The 25,085-nt window shown below is 34.9% G+C and overlaps 1 protein-coding gene across 2 annotated transcripts in view; it reads right to left on the bottom strand.

Moving 5' to 3' along the window:
- Positions 1-25,085, bottom strand: part of PTPRD (protein tyrosine phosphatase receptor type D) — a gene marked incomplete at both ends in the record, with an annotated part of 269,207 nt that overhangs the window by 114,448 nt on the left and 129,674 nt on the right. For both annotated transcript variants that reach the window (XM_079548803.1, XM_079548804.1), the window contains 8 exons: positions 4,601-4,718; positions 6,728-6,754; positions 8,591-8,784; positions 9,818-10,123; positions 13,103-13,247; positions 14,826-14,959; positions 22,630-23,211; positions 23,886-24,155. In XM_079548803.1, the coding sequence (XP_079404929.1) occupies positions 4,601-4,718; positions 6,728-6,754; positions 8,591-8,784; positions 9,818-10,123; positions 13,103-13,247; positions 14,826-14,959; positions 22,630-23,211; positions 23,886-24,155 (1,776 nt within the window). The remainder of the gene's footprint in view (positions 1-4,600; positions 4,719-6,727; positions 6,755-8,590; positions 8,785-9,817; positions 10,124-13,102; positions 13,248-14,825; positions 14,960-22,629; positions 23,212-23,885; positions 24,156-25,085) is intronic.

Below are 25,085 nucleotides of genomic sequence, written 5' to 3'. Positions count from 1 at the left end.
AGAGTCCGATTTGCTTGAATGTCAGAGAACTAATGTCAGAACTTCTGACTTCCATTCCAAAATTTATTAGGAGCAAGGACAGAAGAATGGCATAGCATGGCTTGAGGAAAATATCTTTCCTCATTATATCTACAATTGATGCTGACATTGCTTCTACTTGATCTTGAATTCTAGCTAGTTTTTTACAAATTTTCCAAATACCCTTCCTTTTAAATGCCTAACCCACCTGCAGATACACTCCTAGAAATTTTTCACTTCCATTAAATAAAACTCTGTCCAGTTCTACCTTATTTTATTATGAGCCTTCATTGAACAAAGAAAAGGCTATGAAGGATGTTAATAGGCTATATTTGTCTCTGCAGTAGAACTATTATTGAAACTACTGCAGCATACAAAAGAGAACAAGAGTCCACACATAGAATAACTCCTTCAGCTTTCTATAAGAAACACTACTGAAAGTTGAGATTTATTAATGTGATACATTGCCTTTATTTCCTCTCCCCACAGTGGTGGATCTTAAAGTTAATTTTTACTTTGATAGCATGTATAGATAAAGAAATTAATGCTTGCTCAGAAGATAAAAAGAACATTAAAACATACGCTGTGATTTAAGTAGTAAATAACAATGTACACATTTTTGAAAATTTTAATATGAAGCCTATATGATTCTGAGAAGTATATGATCTTTATCATAGAACTGATAGACAGAACTCTGAGAATGACATGAACTTGTTGAAATGAGACCAGAGGAGGGTTATGAAGATGATCAGATGGCTAGAGCAGGCTGAGAGTTAGGATTATTCAGCCTGGTGAAAAGAAGGCTGCTCTTGTAGCAATATTCCAGTAGTTAAAGGGTACCCATAAGAAAGCAGGAGAGGGGCTTTTTGCATGGCCATGTAGTGATAGGACAATGTGTAGAGGGTAGATTTAGATTAGATATAAGAATTATATTCATCACTCTGGTGATGGGAAGCACTGGAACACTTTGCCCAGACAATTTGTAGATTCCTCAGTACTGTAGACATTTAAGGCCAGGTTGAATGGGAGTCTGAACAAACAAATCTGGAGGAAGGCGTCCCTGTTCAGGGCAGCAGAATGGAAACAGATCTTTATGGTTCCTTCCAACTCAAATTATTCTATGATTAAGAAAGAAAATATTTTGATCTCTTTTTTTCATTCCTTGATAACATGCAGTTAGTATCTTCTTTAAGTAGAATCATTTGTGAATGTCTTGTGAGAAAAACGCAGGATTCTGTACAGTCTTATGTATAAAAATGTCATGAAATTGCCTTGTCTTGAAATTTCTTCAGATTACAATCCCTGAATTTGCAAAAAATTCGAAATGAAATTAATGTCCATGAAAAATATATTTTCAGACTTACTGAAGTAAACCTTCACAACTATGTAGCAAGTTCCCACCCAAATCACAGTCATATCCATCCATCCATATCACTGTTATTACATTAGCTTGTTGTGACAGCATAGTACTGCCATTAGAGGAATATTCAAGCTGCCTTTCATAAACTAGGATAATAGCTTGTTTACATTAGCTGCTATGCTCTATGCCAGCTGTCTCCATGAATATTTTCTCCTCTTTCACACGCACGCACACACACACACACACACACACACACACACACACACACACAATGAGGTAGAAAAAGGAACTGTGATCTTTTTGAAACACTGATATTTTACAGATCACAGAATCACAGAATTGTAGGGGTTGGAAGGGACCTCTAGAGATCATCAAGACCAACCCCCCTGCCAAAGCAGGTTCCCTAAACCAGGTCGCACAGGTAGGCATCCAGGCGAAACTTGAATATCTCCAAAGGAGACTCCACAACCCCCCTGGGCAGCCTGTTCCAGTGCTCTGTCACCCTCACCATAAAGAAATTCTTGCACACATTCATGTGGAACTTCCTATGCTGCAGCTTATGTCTGTTTCCCCATGTCCTGTCTTCACGTACTACTGAAAAGAGACTGGCGTCACCACTATGGCCCCAACACCTCAGACATTTATAGACCTGGATTAGATCCCCTCTCAGTCGTTTTTTCTCAAGGCTGAACAGACCCAGTTCACTTAGCCTTTCTTCATAGGGGAGATGCTCCGGGCCCGTCACCATTTTTGTGGCTCTCCTGTGGACTCTTTCCACGTCTTTTGTCCCTGTCCTTTTTGTACTGGGGAGCCCAGAACTGGACACAGTACTCCAGATGAGGCCTTACCAGGGCAGAGTAGAGGGGGAGGATCACCTCCCTTGACCTGCTAGACACGCTCTTTTTAGAATTTATTTTCTTTTTCAAGACTGTTGTGCAGTATAGAGAGCAAATTTTACATAATGGGCAAGCAGTTGCATTATGAGACTCAAATTTAAAGTTTGAATTAATTGTCCAGAAAAAAACTGTGTGATAAGTAAGTCATATCTTCTTTGTTGTCATTATCTTGTAAATAATATCAAATTTTCACTAATCATTTTAGATTTCCTAGTATGTTCAGTAATATTTTTTCTTTCATTCAGTTTTTAATACCATGACAAGAAAATGAATAGAAGATAAAAATACACTTTGCAATGAAAATATTAAGAGCTCTCTTAACTTTACTAGTAACTGCAGTTACCATAATGTAGACATTTACATTCAGTGACTTTTTCCTGTCTAATAATGAAAATTTATATTACTGATCAGGATCAGATGAATTGTTAGTTTTTATCTGAATAACTGCTTTTAAGTCTTGAATAATAAGCTTGTCCAGTAAACATTTAAACACATATTCACCTTTCATATATACTATATATTTATACATCTGCACATGATTTATACTTTTAAAACTGGACTAGAAAGTTAGACCCGTCACATTTTTATTTTAATATGTAAATATATAATTTTTAGGGAAAAAAAAAAAGAAGCAAAAATAAAATGGAATCTCAAAAAGGAGATTTTACTTCAAGTCCACAAGCCCCGATATTAATGCATTATTCCTTCTGTGTGATGAATTATCACAGAAAGCAAGTGAGCTAGAAATTCTTTGACTGTATGTAATATTTCACTTTTCAATTATCTACGTTTGAATTTTCAATACAATGTGGGATCAACCACAGCAGGTTGTAACAACAAAGTAAAGATGCTGATATAAACTAGAAGATAGGAAGGATAGAAATGGTAACTAGCTTTTAGTTCAGAAACAAGAAACAGGGATTACTTGGGATCCACAAGGTGAAACAAATGGCAAGAACAGTGTAACATGACTGACATTTAAAGGTATGTCTGATTCTTGGTTTCCAGTTACTTAGTGTTCCATGGAATTTCAGGATTCGTTTAATTTTCTAAAGAAACATCAGAGATCTTACAAGAATGAACCATGAATTATCAATGAGAGGAAAATACGTAGGAGTTTCAAGTTCTACAAGCGGTTTTGCAAAGCCTATACTTATGTCTATAAAGTCATGGTCAAGGTAACCGTGTTTATGTAAATTTGATACTGAATTTTAAGATTTTGGATTAAGTGCTACTTTTACTCAATCAAGTTCACATGAAATTGGGAAGTATGCATCATTATTTTCAGACCACAAGAATTCAGGAAGGAGGAGGTTTGAGTGGAAGCTTGGCACATATCAAGAGTAATGACTGGATGGTCCAATCTGAGATGCAACTAGACTTCAAGATAGAGATTTTTTCAAGACAGATGATAAAACTGGACATAGATGTTGCTTGGATTAGTACAACATACATTTTTAAAAATGAATTTAAAGCACAAGTCACATAGTATAAAATGCAAATACACACTTCACATATTAGTGTGGGCAATACTTCACTACTTAGATGCAATACAAGGAGCTCCATGTGGTTGTAATGGAATAACTCTACTAGAAAATCGACCATATTGACACCCACAAGCTGTGAACAAAAACAGGTGACCACCATGTTAATACTGTAGTAGCATCATTAGTCTAATCTGCTCCACAGCAAAATATTTCAATTAAAAAAAAAAAAATAGTTCTTTACAAAAGAAATTCTGTTAATTCCACCACTGGCAAATGAACAAGCTGAACCTGGCATACGGTCGAATACTTGCCACCTGTGATCAAATGCACTGTCCACAGTTGCATGATGTATTTTACCACCGTTTATTCCTCAGATTGACTCTGTCTTCAGGGGTTTTCATTTATTTTCTAATTCTCTGTCTTATTAATCACATTCTTTTGAGGAAGGGAGCTACTGGCACTCAGGTTCTTTCCATGTCTTACTGATAGGCATGGCATTGCTTTCCTTACACAGATCAGGAAAGTCCTCCAAAGATTTTTCAAATACCCTTCTCAGCTCTGCATCTCTCATTTTTTTCTCTCCGGGAAGCCACCAATCAGAACAGAACAACTGCTAGAAAGCACAAATGCCACTTTTTGTCTGCTTCCTGAACTGAGAGAAAGGGGTAGGAGGACACCAGTTATGTTTTCATTTAAATAAATCAGAGGTCAACTACTGAAAGAGGAAAACCTATATCTTATGAACACTTTCTACAATACAGGAAACATTCAAACCACAGTATAAAAAAAATAAATAAGGCAAGCATAAGGATTTGCTCAGAGATTTATTAGTATATTACCTGCACCAGTAGTAGATACAAGTTTTGGCTTGCTGCGTGCTCCATCACCTTTTGTTGTGTAGGCTGTCACAGTAAAGGAGTATGTAGTGTCAGGCTGAAGTCCAGAAATTATCATTTCCTAAGAAGAAATTAAACAAGAAAAAAATATTAAAAATTGATTGATTTCTAGGAGTGTACTGAATCTTTAAGACAATTTCTATATGATGCGCACAGCACATGCTTTGGTGCTACTGGAAGAACAAGCAAGCATTTCAGAATGTCAACAGACTGTTATGTATAAAATAGTGCAATAATTCCCTTCCTTAAAAAATTAAAGCATGCTTTTAAATAGAATGCTCCAGGTAGTTTAAGATGCAAGGTTAGTGTCTAAATGGTGTGAACAGTGAATAAGCCCTTATGAAATACATTGCCAGAGGAACCTTACTGATATTGTGAAGTGTGTGCATATGTAGAAACAAAACACATTTTAACTCAGACATTTAAAGGACAGCACTGACATAAAGTGCCTACAGAATAAGTATATTGCAGTTGTATCCATACTTCTAATGTCATTGTGGTTCAGCTGTGTAAGAAAACCTCTTTAGTCTCATAGCACTTTATTTTCAGTCTATATTGCTGGTTGGAATGTACATCTAAAGATCTCAAAGGGCTTGAGAAATAATTCAGTCTTAAAGTCTAGAAGAGCTAACTAAAACACCATAATAGGATCACTGACTAAATATGACAAATAAGAAAAAGCAGCTATAAAACAAACAACTTTTTGGCTAGTACATGCACGCGCACACACATACGATGGTGACTTCAAGGCCAGCCATCTGAGATGAATGTTACAAGGGCATGCAAAGGAAGTTGAGACTCAATACTCACAATGTAAATAATTTCATATATAAATATAAAAGGACAGTATTTACAAGTAACTAAAAGGTCATAAATTCTTGACTCATCTGCTTCCAGTCTGTGACCATTAGATTACTCCTGTGCATTTTCACATGCTGAATGTATTTATGTTAAATTTCACTGCTATCAGAGAGATGGTATACGTATTTATCAAACATAAGACTTAATATAAAGAATTATGGATCAAACTAACCACAGGACATGGATTTTTCCAGATACTGGCTATGAGCTCAGTACAGAGGTGGAAAGAACTTGGCATTTTATTTGCCATCCTTTATTAACAATGCAGGAATAACAAGCTAATGTGCAGTAGGAACAAGGGAAAAAATAAAAATAGAAAAAAAAAATATCACACCAACAGAAATCAAATAACAGACCAAAAGAGCAACAATAACAACAAACACACCAATCCACCACCAAAACCCTGCTCCTTAGAATCTATCTCAGAATGGAAGTGAGCCTAAAATCCAAAATCATTAATACACATTTTTCTTCTGCCAGAGGGACTCTCAAACTGATATTAGCAGAATAAAATTGCAAAATAAAATAATAATAGTAATTAAAAAAAAAAATCACCTTTTTTAAACAGTGATGAAGCTATCATCCTCATTTAAAACAAGCTGTACTTCATGGTGTAACAGAGATACGACTGCATGTAGTGCTGTCATTTAGAAGTCTGACTTGGATAGAGCAAACATGCAGAATATAGGTATAAACAATGCAGGGCTTTTGACATTAATGCTAGCATGCCTAATACAGTTACTGAATTATCCAAAAAGAAGTACAACTAACTTCAACCTTTAGCTACAAAAATAAAAGTTACACTTCAAAATAATAGAGAAGCTTTCAATTATTTGCAATTCCAAACCAATCTGGCTTTATTATTCTAACAGCATTTTTTAAGAAGGAAATTGTGAAGCAAGGTTAGTAACAGCCTAAAAATAAAAAAACACAAACCATTTATGTGAATTTCAAGATCATGCTAATTCTCTGAACAAACAACAAAAAATCCCCACTCCTCTTGCTGAGGGGAAAAAAGAAGTGCCATACAGGAAAAAATCCAAATGTTGGTGCATGCATCTTTACACATGAGAAAAGAAAAAAAAATAATAATCTGAAAAATTAAAGGAGGCTACAAGCAAACAAGAAAAATATGAGATGAACAAAAAAACAAAAAACAAAAAACAAAAAACAACACTCAATTATTCTGGCCAGTCAAAAACTACTCACATGTTCAGTAGTATCATCATATTCCCACTGATTGAGAGTAAAGAACATTGGAAAGAAAAACAAAAGAAGTGAAAAGAATATGTAGCCTGGTTGAGTTAATCTTTTCTTCTTAATAGTACAATAATTAAGTAAGATGTCTGGAAAAATCGTGTAGAATTTAAGTTAATTGTGTAGACTCATGTAGAATGTGGTTAATGAAATCAGGCCAGGCATTTTTAATTCCACATCTGCTCCCCTCAAAAAAACATCTATCTCTCTTTCCTTAAAAGACAGAAAAATTAATGAATCTTCTTGTATCACATATTAATATTTTATGATGGATTGTATTAGCAAAAGCCACAGAGACAAGATTAAATTCTATGTGGTTTATTTAATCACGTTACCAGACTATATGCTTTATTTTCTCCAAATTAATTCAATGCCTTATTAATAGCATAATGCCATGATTTTTTAGACTTGAAACCTAACCAGACCAAGGTCGTATACAGTCAAGGTCTTTGCACTCTGTACAAGCCCTGATCATGTATCATAAAAATAAATGAAGGGAGGAGTACTGAAAGGAGAAAGGAGGTGACTAACTTGAATGTCAATTCAAAGCCGAATTTGAATAAAAGGAACAAAGGCTATATGATATTTGAACTCCAATATCACACCTAGACTTCCCTTCTAATATTACAGCATTTAAAATGATTTTATACTACTACCATATAGAAGCTAAAATTGCAAACCGGAGCAAGAAAGGAGAGAACTAAAGTGCAGAATGATTTTTTATTCTGTCTCCTCTCTCTTTTCTCTTCCTACTTTCAAAATCATTTCCATCTTTCTCCTCACTGAATTTAATCTGCAAGAACATTAAATTTTGGGAAATAGATTTACATTTTATTTAAGTACATTAAGTAGAGATTGATAGACAGGGAGGCAAATGATTAATAATGGCTTTTGGGAATTGAGATAACACTTAAATAATTGTCTTGGCAGCAAAATGGTGTGCACACAAGACCTGATCTCAAAGTGGTGCTACAAAGCTAAAAATTAGAACTAAGCCTATAAGAAAAAAAGAGAAAACAACAACAAAAGACGCCAAAATAAATTTATATATTCAAATGAAAGAGTAGAATTTTTCTCTTTATGTTAAATTTCTTAATTTCTTAGGATCTGCAGTCCTTAAATTGACCTCGTTGCAAGAGGTATAATAGTTTCCATACTGACTTGTAACTCCAGTGCTAGAAGCCTTGGGAACTTTCAGTTTGAGTAATAGCATATTCCAATCAGTGAAACTCTATTGCTGACAATATTAAAGCTTAATGTTATCAGACTTCCATCATGTCTTATAATTTATAAAACAGATATGCAATTTCACATATCAAACCTATTAATATGAATACTGACAAACATAAATACCTCACTGCTTTTTAAGGTCACAAAAATAAATTCATTTCTTCTGAACTGTGTGATAAGGTATACACAATTATGATAGAAATACAATAGTAGTGGTTTAAGAAAGGTAGAGATTTGGCTCTAGGCTCTCCATATAAATAAATAAATACCGGGTGGTTTAATCAGTGCAAATTTTGTTCCATTGGCTGTGACCTGCCCAAAAACTTCTGTGTCTGTACAGCTCAAAGCATAGCTATAAGAAGTCCCAAGACTTATGGGAACCAGCAGAATGACATAGCTTCGGGTATATGCCTGTACAAAAGGGTGACTATGTTTAGTCTAAGAATCTTTAAATGTAAATATTTTGGAAAGAGATGAGATGAAAAAAATGTAGCTAGTAGAATAAAATATGGAAAGATCTAAATAGCTGTTTAGAAAACTGAAAGTATTCATTACAACACTTAAAATATGGGATGCTCTAGTTACCTGTGCATCAGCCAGCATGATGTCCTTCAGCATGGGCTGACCCCTTGGCTCTCCATTTTCCATTCTTACATAGTGGACCTGGTATCCTCGGATCTGACCATGCTGCTTATTGGGTACAGGTGAGCGCCATGACACTTTAACAGCAGTAGAGTTGACAGCCTCTACCTCGACTTTGCGAGGAGGACCACTAGGAACTGGAACAACATCATTGGATAAAGCAAAATTACAGGCACCTGTCCCACCCATGACTTTTGCCTTTTTTTTTTTTTTTTTTTTTTTAAAAGGGGTAGACTCACTATGTTTTCTCTGAAGAATACAAATGGTTCAAATGGTTCAGCAAATATAAATGTTCAATCAATCTGCTCTACCTTTCAGTGAAAAGACCAAAAAACATGACTGATGCAAAAAAATGGAAGAAAAAAGAGTATTAGAGAAATAGAAAAACATGTAAAAATGCACAAAAGCCAAGGAAGATGCTTTGAGAGTCAAAGCATTACAGTACAAAGAGGTATTGCAATCACTGAAATAATAACAATAATAAAAACACAAAAGATTTCCAAAAAAGTTTCCCTTAGATTTGTTTGACAAGATCTTTTTTTTTGTTTGCTTGCTTTTTTCCTTTTTTCTTTTTTTTCTTTTTTTTCTTTCTTTTTTTTTTCAGTAGTATAAAAAGGAGGTTGATAATAAGGCTGTCTTCTGTCATTTCAAAGCATAGAAGAAAACAAAACATGTGGAGCATCAGCTTTTTGAGATAAAAAGCAAAGCAAAACAACAACAACAAAAAAAAAAAGGAAAAAAGTTAAAAAGAAAAAACCTAAACAAACAAACAAAAAAAAGAAATTAAAAGTCAAAAATTACAAGACAGAAGAAGAAAGCAGTTAAAAATACATGAAGAACATTTTGGACATTTTTAAAAACAACGGTAAAATCGAGGAAAAGGTAGGAAGACTTTTCCCCTATGTTATTCTAACTTTGAAAGAGGAGAACGACGAACATGTAAGGGCTCAAAAGGTCAGTAGAGTCACTCCATTGACAAAAAAGTTGTTTTCTTTTAAAAAGTAAAAATACTATGGAAATAAATGAAGCACAAGTCTTTGTTTGAAAATTAACCCTGCAAATTGTGATAACATCTCTGATTTGAGGAAAAAGCAGCAAAAAGTACTGTTAGGTTATTTAAAATATAGCAGATCGAGAGAGGTGCAAACTCATGTAGAGGAGGCAACATACCATCTTCATCTGTGCGAATCAATACTGCTAAGCTCTCTGGGCCAGGTCCAACATCAGTGTGGGCGGTTACAGAGATCCGGTACTCAGTCCATTTTTCCAGCTGTTCCAAAAGGTATTGGGTACTGTCCGAGGAAATTCCCAAAATTTCATGGGGTTTGACATCTTCTCCATCAATCTCAATGTACTTGATGGAGTATGCAGTGATAATGCCATTCTGGTTTTCCACTGGTGGAGGTTTCCAACTTACCAAAATGCTAGTGGAGCTGGGACTTGTGCAACTAATGTCTTGAGGAGGAGCTGATGGCTCTGGTTTCAGTAGTGGGTTAAAGGAGGATTTGAGTGAAAGGATAGAAGTGATTGAAAAAAAATGAACAAAAGAAAAAATAAAAATAAAAATAAATAAACAACAACAAAATGAAAGTAAAGACTAAACAGAAAAAAAAGAGTAGAAACTTAAAAAGCAAAACATCAGATAATCATATGCACCTTGGCTTATTAACATGAGTGAACAGAAAATGAATAGACTAATTAAATAGTGAAAAAGCATGTAGGGGAAATATATGACAACGAAACCTCAAAATAACATTACCTACCTGTATTAAAATTCCTCTTGAAATAAAACAAAAACGTGACACTTCTATGGCTACTTATCTATCCTTGTAAACAATGCAATTAGTGCAAGTTATAATATTTTAAATTATACATTTTATATGTTTATTTACAAATTTTGGATGTATTGCATTTAAGTGGGCTTTCTTTCTATGAGAATATTTAGCCTCTTACAGAATGCATTTTAACTTGCAATAATTGCTAGAAATTACCCCCAAACATTTCTTGTAGCCTCCCCACTATCATAAACAAATGATTCTATTTTACTTATTGATATTTTTACTCACTGAGTCTGCCTAACATATATTAACAACAAATGACTTTTGAGTTGAAAGTATACTAGAAACATGCATTCATAAGAAGATGAAAAAGTCTTAGTCAAAGATTTACCTACCAGGAACAGTGTCACGCTTGCTGATTCTGACTTTAACTTTTACTTACCATGGATCAGCTGTAAGCTTTATTTTTTTTTTACTCCTCTTGGACACACCTTTGCTAGCAAAGAATAAATCCTACCAGTAATATAGGTTATTCTATGGGAAAAATAGATATCTGGACCCAGACACTGTGTCAAGAAAGCAGGTATTAATTTTACAAAGAGAGTTCACAACCTTGAGAGCCTCTTCTGTATTTCTGTCTTCTCTCTTGTATGGAAAACAAAGATTTTGTATGTGAGATCTGTATAAATGTTTTATTTATTTATTTATTTATTTATCTTTTTATCTACTATTTTGTTCCCATTTCTAAAGGGGGAAGAGAAACAAATGGAATTTTGGTATTTATGCCAGGCACATCAAATAGATTAAAGTAATACAGAAAGCTTAGAACCCTGCTGTGACCTATCACATTTACAGATATATATTTCAGTTCCCTACAGTTCTTTTTACAGGGATCAATGGCTTTTCACTCAGTATGATACTCTGTTCTTCTGAAGGAAAAACGAGAGGGAACATGTCAGTATTTCAACTAACTAAAGGAGATGGATAGAGGAACAAAAAGGGAATTAGATAATTTTTTGTTTGTTTGTTTTTCTTTTTTTAATTTTATCTAATTTAAGTTGTAAAGTATTCAAAACATATTCGTCCATTTTGCCATGAATTTTTAAAGGAACTAAAATGGAAGCAAAATGTTCCTTTGGGATTCTACATAATAATAAATCCCTATAGCATCTTTCTCGAAATTGACAAAATGAATGGCGGTAAAGTACTTTGGTGAACACTGCTAATGAACTCATAGAATTTATCAATTTTTAATCCTTGTTATTCTGCAAAATGCAAAGTATTGCTCTAATGTAACAGGATAATCTATAGGCTACCTGTATAAACAGTTTTATTAAAATGTATTTATTCTTATAATATGCAATGTTTAGACTTGTTGAAATCTTTTTAGAAGATAACAAGGGTCTGCTTATATACTACTGAAATCAATTCAATTTTATTAGCATCTGAAGGAATAAAGGCTCTGTATTGTTGTATTTCAGAAGGGAAAAATGGCAATGTGTTTAAATATAAAACTTGCATCCTTGGCCTTCAAATGTTTAATCTCCATGCACAGTTTACATACCCTTCTCCTATTAAAAAGAATGAAAATTCTAAGCTGAAATGAGCACAGGAATAAATAAAAACCCTTTTCTGCAACAGACTATTGATTTTGGATTATTGAAGTCAAAATAGGCATTGACCCTAACTCTAAAACTAGTTTCATGCTATGTAATATTTTTCTACGTTTATTCAAAATGCCTTGGAAATACTTCAGAATAACACTTCCCTTTGGTTAAATTTAAGATATATGCCACTACATCTCTTGTTACATTAATTATCATTAATAACATTAACAAATAATGTTTGAGTGATCATATCTGTCACAGAATACAATTTTTTAAAAAAATCATAGAAACATATGTAACAGAAGCATAGATTATCCTGTAAAACCAGCACTTCTGGAAATCATCCCCATGTACCTCATTGTTTTACTTGAGTACTAATTTAAATGTGGAAAAATGCATATATAATTCTAATGTTTTGCACCGCATTTGCATTGACCCTACTGACATTTTTTCCATAAGCATCCACTAAAATAAATAAATAAATAAATAAATAAATAAATAAATAAATAAATAAATGAAAATTTCTACTAGTGTAAATAATGAATGAACATTAAAAAAAAGCCCTGATAATAAATATCTAATTTTAACTCAGGAAGAGTAGCTACTATAACAATTATGAGGAAATTTTGATACACTCAGCAGCACCCTACAGCTATAAGGATGTGCTCCAGGAGCAACATATTATTATAGGAAACATACATTGTGAGTGGCCATGTGGAATTTTATGAGAGGAGGATTGTTATCTACACCTATTATCTACACCTACTGCATGCTAAAACATCATCCCACTACTCCCATTATAACATGAAAACAAAGGTAATTATGACAGTATAGTATTGTATCCCTTAATACTGTGTTTCCTTAAGTCTTAACAATCTTTTTCTATAGTTATTGAAAAATCACATGCATCTTAAATTGATCACAATATTTTAAGTATTCTGCTGTATTAAGAACTGGGAATGCTACATTTTTTATCATTACACTTTCTTCTCTTGCTATCTTACTGGGTTACTTAGACAAACATCTTCAACAGATATAACAGGATAAAGTTAGCAAGGAAAGACACCTACTTGACTGCATGGTTCTTGCTGAGATTTCTGCTGTTGAAGCACCAAGTCCCTGTGGAGAACGTGCTGCTAGACGAAATAAGTACAGGCTGTTTGGCTTCAGGCCTTGGAGACGATAAGATGTAGTAGGTTCCGTGGAAACCCGTTGCTAAAGGGAAGTAATAAGACAGTCGAATGTCTAACATGATTAATATTCACAGAATCCCAGAGTCATTTGAGTTAAAGGACATCTAGTCCAACTTCTGCAATGAAGAGGGACATAGGTCAGGTTGCTCAGATTGACTCAGATTGCCATCCAGATTGACTGTATGTTTTCAGGGACGGGGCATAATCCATCTCTCTAGGCAACCTGTTCCAGGATCTCACAACTGTTAGTGTAAAAGACTTTTTTCTTGTATCCAATCAAAAACTAACTTTTTTGCTTTGAAACCATTTCCCCTTTTCCTATAATAACAGATTCTAATAAAGAGTCTGTTCCTTCTTTCATATAGACCCCTTTCAGATACTGAAAGGCTGCTATCATTTGTCCCCAGGGTGCCCTCTCCATTCTTTTCTAAAGGCTGAACAGCCCCAGGTCTTTCAGCCTGTCTTTGTTGGGGAGGTGTTCCATCCCATGGACCCTCTGGACATTCTCCAACAGGTCCATATGTCTCTTGTATTGAGATTCCACATCTGCATGCAGTACGCCTGTATGGTCTCACCAGAGCAGAGCAAAGGGGCAGGATCACCTCCTTCAACCTGCTGGTCATACTTCTTTTGGTGCACCCCAGGATATGATTGGCTTTCTGGGCTGCAAAGGCACTTCACTGACTTATGTCCAGCAGCCCATCCACCATATCCCTTCATACTTTCCATAGATAACATTTTCAGTCAGAAATTCTGAATTATGTATAGATATATATATATTTTATAAATGTTACTGTACTCTGACTACAGCCACTATAGTAACATTTTAACATACAAATTCAAGGAAAAATTATCAGAAAAAGAGAACAAAAAAAAGAGTATGCTGCTTTTAAAAATAATGCATATTTTAAAGCAGGTAGCTTAATGGATTAAATTCTATACATAAATATTGTTTAACTATTTTTTCCAAAGCATAGAAGGCTATCAGTTCAATAATACAGCAAACATAACATGAAAGTCCTGTATGACATGAACTACGGGGACTTGTTTTGAGAGTAATCTTTGATTTAAGGACAACCAATAGTAAAATTTGTGTTCAAAATTTTAGGAAGAGAATCATTCTACAGGGTAATTCTTCTAAAAGGGACATCTAAACAGGTATCTATTTGGAGGATTAATATGCATCTGTCTCCCCCATAGAAATGCTTATGCTCACATTTATTTATTCACTTTTTATATGTGGAGCTGTCATCAACATAGGCTCAGCTGAAGTATCAGCAATGAGGGGATGATGTAGAAGAAATCAGTGTTGCTAACATTCTCCTTCTACCTTCTGAGGCTGACATCTATGACACCTACAGCACAGAGGCACTCAAAAATCTTTACAAAATAATGGTTTAGAAAAATTCCATAGTAACTATAAAACTTTAGAAGGAAAACACATTTTATTCTCAAAGATTACTTAAACAACATTTGAAAGCACCATATATGATGACAAAGAGAAATAGATATTATCTAGAGATGAAAATAGACTAATCCTTCAGGATTTTATGTCAAATTATTAACAAGAATTTAAAATATTCTTGATATTTTCACTTACCTCCTCCCCATGCTCCCCGTCTTTGTAAACCAATTCATAGCTGGAAATAGTATCAGAACGTGGAGGTGTCCAGGAAAGTAATATGCTTGTTTCAGACTCAGGCTCTGCCTTGAAGTTCAATGGCTGACCAGGGACTAGAGAAAAAGAGTTTAGCAGTGTTGCCAGCTGTTGTGGCAGCTTTTTTTTTTTTTTTTTTTTTTTTTTTTTTTTTTAAGTAGTTGTTGATGTTATTGTTTGTTTCTATTTAAATACATATTGTTAAAATTCTTTAAAATATTATCTGAATAATTCACACAATATTATAATTGAATTTACTGAACTTAATAATAAATTAATCTGAACTCAGAAGAGAACTACAAGTTTAATTTTTACAAATAGCATTATTACAAATAGCAATTATTAGAAATTGCTGTGGATTTCAAACAAATGCTTCATAGTTCAAATAATGCACAGAAAGCTGAAGCCCAGTATTGAATATCATTAAATTAACCCCTGTATGAAATAGGAAATACATGTAATATGTGTAAGCATTAAAACACGTATGTGTATATAAAAAAGGCATATATGAGAAATGCTGGTCTTAGAGAAGATGGGATAGAAAACAGCATTAAAACAATTACATGTGTTAACTCACAAATAACTGACAAGTATTGCTGAACAAGTATTGTTCTTTAAGTACACTGAATGCTTTTACAATCAGAGAAGTCACACCTTACTGAAAAGATCTTGAGTAGTGTTCTTTTTAAGTGACATATTTGCATACTTGTAATGATTGGTATTTTTATAATATAGCTGGATTTCTAGAGATATTTTATTTGCGAGAACAAAATTACAACTTTGACTCTCTAAGTAAAGAATATCTTCAGTTTTTAAGTCTTGTGTAATGGTTGCAGAAACTACTTCCCTCATTTGCTGCTGAAAATTTATGCCAAATAACATTGACTGGGAAAAGGAGGTAAAATATATCCTGTAATTGGAATATATACAATCATTTTGGCATATAACTTCTAAAATATTAGTTTCAGTTAATATTGATGTTGTTAATGCATGAAACAATCTTCATCAGCATATCTATCTTTTCAAAAATAAAATGCAGCATGCTCTCATTTTAAAAGGAAAGAATATCAGATGTGATGCTTAGAAAGAACAGGTATGACAAGTATGATATGATAATAATTGTCTTGTTAACACTTTTCAGGGTAGAATTTTATTATAATAGTACAAGTATGCTTGTAATGTACAATAAGAGACTTAAAAATACCATGAAGCAAATTGTAAAAATAACTTACGACTATAATTATTTTCCCCAGACTTCTACAGAACATAATTCTGTAAATAACAGAATCTTTGTGTATGCTAGGAGAGGTCTGATATCTAATCTTTAAACAGAGAAATAAAATGTTTGTATAAAGTGCATAGTCAGGCTGCGTGGATTTTGTGATGTCTTACCACTGATATTTATATTTCTTTTAGAAAAAAAGACAAAATAGAGAAAGAAATGTGTAGAATAACATTGCCTATTTCTGAAGGAATGAGTGAGGGTAAGAAGAAAAGTCTCTTTACAGCAAGAAAGATGCATAGGAGTAACATGTAATTTTTCTAAAACTTAGCTTGTATAAAAAGGTAAAAAAAACCTTTGCCTCATAAAAGGCCACAAAACTTCGAACAGCAGCTTATGTTTTATGTGTCACGATATTTTTCTTGTGCTTTACATTTCCATTAATAATTGTGAGGAGAAGATGGAGGGCACAAGTGCCAAGTTTGAATTGAGCTGGGGAAGGGAACACTCAGTGCACTCAAGGGGCATCCTGCTCTGAAGAGGGAGATGGAAAATGAGGAGGAAGTGGTGGATGGAATGATGAGAATTCAGCAATATTGAGGCTGAGCACTGGAAAAGCAGAGATCTTGTAGGGATGGAGAGTAGGACTAATGGGGAACACTGGGGGAGCTCATGGTTTTCGGACCTACATGCTGAGCAGTATCCAGTCATGCACCTGGCCAGCAACATGAGACAGAACTGCACAAGTTGGTGTGAGTGGGATACAGCCCTGACTACCAGGGAAGAGAAGGGGCTGTCGCCTTTATTCAGGTTCATTAAACCCCATCTGGGTACTGCATCCAGTTTGGGGCCTCCAATAGAGGAAGGATTTCTATAAACATGGCCAAGTTCAATGAACAGTCAGAAAGGAGAGACTGTGCGACTGTGGCTCATCCAACTGGGAGAAAAGGCAGCTTCAGGGGTACCCAGAGGCAGCTCTAACATCATCAGAAGGAAATGGTGCTAGGAGGAGATGATGCTAGGCTCTGCACATGGTATCTGGCAACAGCATGAGAGGCAGTGGCACAAGATGAGATGTGAGAGGCTCAGACTGGAGCAGAGGAATAACCTTTTTCCCCAGCAAGACAGTCTGGCTGTGGAGATGGGATTTTTGCAGGCCAGGCTGTCTCAGGCGTGAGGCATTTCATGAAATGTTCTCTGGCTCTTGCTGAGCCTGCTGGGCTGGAGACCTTTCCTTTTGCCAGCATCAGCAGGACCCTGTGATACTGCAATCTATGTATGGAAACATGAACTGTAGAACATAGGCAGGAACTATAAATGACCAGTAGGGTGACCCATATGATAGCTGCTACCATTAATTATGATAATAAATAGAGCAGCAAATGGAGAATAAAGGTTATTTCTTCTCTCTCTGCAGTAACATATTTTAAGAGCTTCATCCTCCCAGACTTCCTTTAAAATACAACCTTTTCAAACTGGACATCGCTTGAAGACAAGTGAACTTTCCAAAAAACTGGTGAAAAAATATCTTGATGTAAAACTTGAAAAAGAATCCCAGATATTTTACAGCCACAGTTACGCAAATCTGAAATTGAAAACACTAGATAGGGAAGAGAGGGAAGAAGGAAAATGAATACAAAGGTAAAAGAAACTTTTTCACGAATAACCACTTTTAGGGAAACTAATACTCAATTAAAAAAATAAAAGTAGAAGATAGAAAAGTGGAATAACTTTTAAACTATTAAGCTGAAGGAACTGGTACAGAAACTGAAAAATCTCTGTAAGTGGAATTTACATTATTTTTAAAATGTTTTTAATTACACAGATTAAATGGAACTTTCCATATTAGTGACACATGTGATCCAATCACAGAATGGGATGTTTTTGTATGAATGTTGTCTCAGCACCGATTTTTCTGCTTTGAGGTCACTTGGCTCCATAAATGCATGTTGAAGACCACAGATTTTCTTTGCAGTGAGTATACATCTTAATTCTCACTTCTTATATTAGTGAAAGAACTTGAAAATTCTGGCAAAGTAGCAGTCTTATAACAACACAGAACTGAACCATTAATTCATTTTCCTTAAGCTAAGTTTCTGTTTGTATGTCTTGAAAGTCAGATATGTGACTTTTCACTGCTCTTTTCAGTATGTTCAAAAACTTGACTGTTAAGATTAAACTTAGCTGTTAAGATTCCTAAACTTCCATCTATAGATGATCTTTGGTTTAAAGTTAACAGCATGCTTTACTCTGCAATTTTCTTGTTTAAATAGGCATATATTTAGGGTATACACACATTATATAGAATATTTTTTCTGTCTCTATTTCTCCAAAAATCCACTACCTAATAAACTAGCTCTGACTCTCCTCTCATTCTAATTTGGGAAACAGAATAAGAACAGGATTATCTGAATTCCTTCACTAGTCCTTTTGCATGTTGAAAAAAAAAAAGAAAATACAAACAGACAACTTAGAGAAGCTTAGAGGAGACTGAGAGGTGGCCTCATTGTGGTCCACATCTTCCTCATGAGGGGAAGCAGAGATGGACTGATCTATTCGCTTTGGTGACAAGTAGCAGAACCAAAGAGAGACACATGAAGCTAAATTAGGAAAGGCTCAGATTGGATAGCAGAAATATGTTCTTTACTGAGAAGGCAGTTGGACACTGAAACAGGCTTCCCAGATCAGTGTTCATGGCATCAAATCTGCCAGATTGTAAGACTCATTTGAACAATATTCTTGGAAATACTGCTTAATATTAGGAAGTCCTTTGTGGAAGCAGGAGTTGAAATAGTTGATCCTCACTGTCCCCTTTCAACTCAGGTTATTCTATGGTTCTATGAACTAGCTTAAACCTCAGATTTTTTCTCTTACATGGGAGACAATGTACATTGCTGACAAAGTACATGAATTTCTGACCAGTTTGAGTAAAGAAAGGAAATACGACAAGATGCACAAAAACTGTGGACTGGGCAGACTAATGGAGACATACCAACACAGTTTTCTTTTTCAGATGAATTAAAAAATAAACTGCAAGAAATATCATACTAAATCTAATATAGAAAATCCTTTATTCTAAAATTTATTGTTTGTAATTTAGTTTGCCTAAATACCTAAACAGTCCTGATTCTGTCTTTATTATAATACTTTTATAGATAAATTCAATACGGAATAGGGACACTGTTAAATGTAGATTCTGATACTGAGTGTCCCTTATGCAAAAAGGTCAGTTTTATAGCTGTTTTCTGATTATTTAATTTTTTAAAATGGTGCCTTTTTACACTGAAGAGAACACTGACAAAAACAGCTACGGAAAAAGACAGCTTTTCTTTCACAGTATTTAAATATGAAGGTGAAAATAAAACTTTATTTTGATGTTTGGTCTTATGATAAATATTTCCTTCTCTTCCCCTCAAAGTTTATGTTTCTAGTCAATAGTTTACATAGAAATCCAGTTTTCAATTTCAAGAGTTTCTACTGATCAGTAAAGCGAGAAGCCACTAACAGAGTCCTTTCAAAGAATCATTCTGCCTCACTAACGAACAAAAGATTCTCATGAATAGGCTTTCCTGAACAAAATTTTTTAATCCCAAAATAACCAAATTGAAACACACATAAGTGAGAAGAAAGTTTTGAAGAATACTAAGATTAAGGAGGTTGCAAGTCACAGTATGAATCAGATTTTTTTTAATTTTTTTTTTTTTTTTTTTTTTTTTTTTTTTTTTTTTTTTTTTTTTTTGCATATCCATGCTAATATCTCCCAAAGTAATTCTGATTTCTAAGTTACATATTTATACATTGCAGGCTTATGTGCTTCAGAAAAAGAAAACAATCAAATCCCAATCACCATCCTATTATTATTTTTACATATGGTTCTACTAAATTCATTTCTTCTGTTCATGATACATAAAAAATTTATCTGGCACATATATATTTATGTGGATGATATTCAGACTGAGAAATGAAAACAATTATATTTAGATTTAGATTACAACAAATCTGGTATAGGACATTTCTTTCTGCAGTGCTCAATAAATAGATGAATCATAGTTTTTAAAGATACACGGAACAAGAACTCTGCACTACACATTCTTATATATTTATCTCGTAGGACTTTAAAAAATCATTTGCTTTCAAGCAAAAGTATCAGTGCTTAAAAATGCCACTTGTGTGCCACATTTTTAGTTTTGTTTCGATTTTCATCATCTCACATAAACAATGTCATGTCAAACGTGAGTTGAGACACTCTCCTGCACTCTTAACATTGTCATAATTATTTCTTCAATTACTTCTTCACAGAATCACAGAATCACAGAATCACAGAATTGCAGGGGTTGGAAGGGACTTCTAGAGATCATCAAGACCAACCCCCCTGCCAAAGCAGGTTCCCTACACCCGGCCGCACAGGTAGGCATCCAGGCAAAACTTTAATATCTCCAGAGAAGGAGACTCCACAACCCCCCTGGGCAGCCTGTTCCAGTGCTCCGTCACCCTCACCGTAAAGAAGTTCTTGCGCACATTCGTGTGGAACTTCCTATGCTGCAGCTTATGTCCGTTTCCCCTTGTCCTGTCTCCACGTACCACTGAAAAGAGACTGGCCTCACCACTATGGCCCTCACACCTCAGATATTTATAAATCTGGATTAGATTCCCTCTCAGTCATTTTTTCTCAAGGCTGAACAGACCCAGTTCACTCAGCCTTTCTTCATAGGAGAGATGCTCCAGGCCCTTCACCATTTTTGTGTCCCTCCACTGGACTCTTTCCAAGAGATCCCTGTCTTTTTTTGTACTGGGGAGCCCAGAACTGGACGCAGTACTCCAGATGAGGCCTTACCAGGGCAGAGTAGAGGGGGAGGATCACCTCCCTCGACCTGCTGGCCACGCTCTTTTTAATGCACCCCAGAATGCCATTGGCCTTTTTGGCCACAAGGGCACACTGCTGGCTCATGGCCAACCTGTCGTCCACCAGGATGCCCAGGTCCCTCTCTGCAGAGCTCATCTCCAGCAGGTCATCCCCCAGCCTGTACTGGTGCATGCAATTATTCCTCCCTAGGAATAATTCAAATAATTACAACAAAAATCAGAAACAAATGGGCATGTTTAATGGAAAGTTTCTTTAATGCTATAACATATAAAGATTTTCTGAATTAACTTGAGCGAGTAATGCAACTTAGTTAGTCCAGCTGAATCTCAATGCTCAATATTTCAATTGCTTCATCCTTCCTTGGTGAAGCCGCTGACAAATTTGCTAATATAAGAATATAGGAACATGAACTTTGAGGGGAAGAGAAGGAAATGTTTATCATAAAACCAAACATCAAAATAAATACATAAAAGTTTTATGTTTACCTTCATGTCTAAGTATAGTGAAAGAAAAGCCCTGTCTTTTTGCCTATGTTTTCAGCAGCATTCTCTTCAGTGTAAAAGGATGTAGACAAGAAGCTCACTAAACCCTACGAGTATTTTTTTTTCTATGTGCATTCCAAAAAGTCACATGTCAATATAAAATATAGTACCTTAAAAATTTTACAGAAGCCAAAATTACCTAGATCTTTGTGTAACACAGCACTAAAAAAGTGTTCAGTTGCCATTCCTTATTAAAGGTGTATTGATGTCTACTTTGAATGAACAGATTTGCATACAGACATAAAAACTGTAACTGTCTTCAATTATACTTAGATGTGCTTTTTAAAAAAAATTGAGGAATGCTACAATTCTTCAACAGAAAGCATCCTAGCAATAAAAATCCAAGAAGTATCATACAATATTTCTAGGTGACCTACAGTAACACTCAATCCAGGTTTCTCTAAACCACTAGACAAATCTTTTATTTCTTGTTGCTATTATGAAACATGTTCTGCAGCGTAGCTCCACCAGAACTTCCCACTTCTGATTTCATAAAAATTCTTGTCAATATTATTCACTATGCTGGTTTGTCTTCTGCTAATAAAACTAATTCATAAATCTAAAACTACTGTGCAGAACCCAAACAAACTAACTTCATGCATAAAACAAGGAAATTATGATCTTGTGGGATGCTGGCTGTATTTGTTATTATAAATAAAGCTGTAAAGAAATGCCTGCACGTGCTTACATAAGGGCAGTTTTGGGTTTGGTTTGTTTTAAATGCTTCCTTGATTTATGTGTTTTCAGAACATGACCAAGTATTTGCATATGCATGCAATGCACATATATTTTAACTTTCCAAAAGCAAGATTCAATAGAATGATAACACATAAGGAAGACATGTGCTTCTTAAACAAAACATACTATCTCAGTCAACTTTTCAAAGAAAGCTTTTAAAGACTACATGATAGACAGTGCTGGTATACAGGACACTGCAAAATAGAAACTGTAACGTTATTTGGGATGAAGTGAAAGAAAGTGTAAGGAAAAATTTTGTCTCTTCAATGGTAACTTGCACTGTGGAATTGAGAAGTTGTTATCCAAAAGAGCTGCCCTGAATGAACTATGTTTATTCTGCTCCCTCCTGTTCCCCTCAAATTTTGTCCACTATAGCCTTACCTCCCGTTTGAGTGATGACTTGAATGTCACTGGAAAGTGGTCCATCCCCAACAGAAGTAAAAGCAAGAACCTTCACAGAGTATGTTTTCTGGGGTACGAGATTCCCAATAGTAGTGATATGGCTGTCAGCTACATTGTGTTTCAGCCAGCTGTTGACATGCTGAGTAGGATCCATAGTATAATAAACTCTGTAACCTTGTATTTGTCCATTAGGTTCCTCAGGTTCTTCCCACTGTACCAAAATGGTGGTAGAGCTCAACATACGGGCCTGTACATTGCGTGGTGCACTTGAAGGTGCTTGCTCTGAAGTCCTTGTTGACACAGGCTCACTGGGTGGCCCTCGCCCAATGTTATTTACAGCAACTACCCGAAATTCATACTCTGAATATGGGCTTAATCCAGCCACACTATAGCGTGTTGTGGCAACACCATCAATTTCTTTATATGGCTCCTCAGAGTTCTTGGGCTTGTGTTGAATTATGTAGTAAGAAACTGGCTCAGGATTTCCAGAGTCCCAAGTCAATGTTATGCTTGTTGCTGTGCTTTCTGTCACCACAGGTGTTCCAGGAGGTTTAGGTAAGGCTGAAGATGAATACCAAAAATTAAAGTTAACACTGTATAACAGCAGGCATTAATTTTTACATTAACAGGTCTAAAAGTACAAACAAACAAATTAAAAAACAGGAAGATTGTAATGGAGACAAAATGTGATTTATTCAGAGCAAGATTCTGGCAATTATGATTTTCTCCAGCAGTTTATCAGAAAAAAAATCCAGGTCTGTAGTAAAAGGCTTATTAATATAAAGCCATGATACTGTCTTTTAGAAAAATCCCTTAATCATATGCAGAATAATAATCTTATAGACAGTCAGTGGACCATTGCAGTTTAATTTTCAAATATTTCTGGAGCTTCTGACATCCACTTACTCAAGAACAAGATAACCGAACACCCAACAACTTCAAAAATCAAATGACTGTCTCTTAACTGTTTGTGCAGTTGACAAATACATGCAAGATTATTAAGTCTTTTATTTACTTTAAATGAAAGCTGAGAACTAAACATGGAAGAATAATGGAATACTGCATTTAAACTATCAGTATCAATATTATTACTGTCTGAATCTATTTTTTGTCTTGTATTTTTGATTGGTTGGAGATTTCTTAGTTTTCTCCAGTAGAATTTATTTGCTCAGAATATGGACAATGAAATAAAAGAAAGATGAGACTATTTCCAAAAGTGTGTACTTGGGATATACCTTTGACAGTTATCTGCGCTATTGCTTCTATAACACCAAGGGTAGACATAGCAACACAAGTATAGTTTGCAGACTGCCTGACATCGTTAAGCTCAAGGACGTTTCTCCCTATTGGCATATCATCCTCAGGTGTCAAATCTTCTGCTCCTAGCATCCATTTCACATATGGCATTGGTGACCCCACTGCAACACACGTGATATTTACACTCCCGCCAGGCATGATCTCATGATTGGTAGGGGGGATCGAGAACCTTGGTGGGACCCGTCGAACTGGAACAAAACACACAAAAAAGTAATAACATATACAAAAAAAGAAACTGAATCTTGCATACAGACTACATACAGTGTACAGACAGTCTTATGTCTTAATGTGTTATTTTGATTGGTCAGAAAATATGTAGAAAATAAATACAAGACTATACAAGAATATTGTCTGCACACAATATCAACCATTCTATAATTACTTGATGTTATCATTAGACACATTCGTACACAGGCTGATTCAGAGCTATTAGGGCCCCCACATATAACTAACTACATACTTACAATTCACAAACACCATGCAAAAGATATACACACACACACGCACGCACACACACACACGCGCACACATATATATATGCATGTATTTCCTTTGTGTATACATATATATATGCATAAAAGAAAACTGGAGAGTAAACAGCATGTTTGAATTGATTACCAAAACCAACTCCAATGCTGTGTACTTCCAGTTGATGTGGATAAATGTGCTAGACCACATTGTCACATCAATCCTGAAACACATTGCCTACAGTACACTTAAAGTGCAATTTCACTGCTTTCAGACGCAAAGTGGATGCAGCCTCAAGACCTCACACTAACATTGAAACAAACAGAAATAATATATACAATTACACACATACAAATATATATATATATACACATATATATACATGTACATACTCATATATATATGTATATATACATATATATACATATATGTATGTATATTGTCACAGAAAAGAAACTAAGCAAAGCCAGTACAAAGTACTGGATTTGGTCATGCAGGCAAGCCAATGACAGAATCAACTGAGAATCATGCTTAGGAAAATGTTTGAGTAAAATTGCAGAAAGAAAAGGAACTCAAAACAAAAACATATTGGGTAAGGAAAGAAAATTTGAAGGAGTTGGGGATGGGATAGGCTGACAGTTACAGGAGTT

Source organism: Tetrao urogallus (assembly GCF_951394365.1).
Source record: "Tetrao urogallus genome assembly, chromosome: Z".
NCBI classification, from domain to species: domain Eukaryota; kingdom Metazoa; phylum Chordata; class Aves; order Galliformes; family Phasianidae; genus Tetrao; species Tetrao urogallus.
This window is presented reverse-complemented; position numbering and strand designations above follow the sequence as displayed.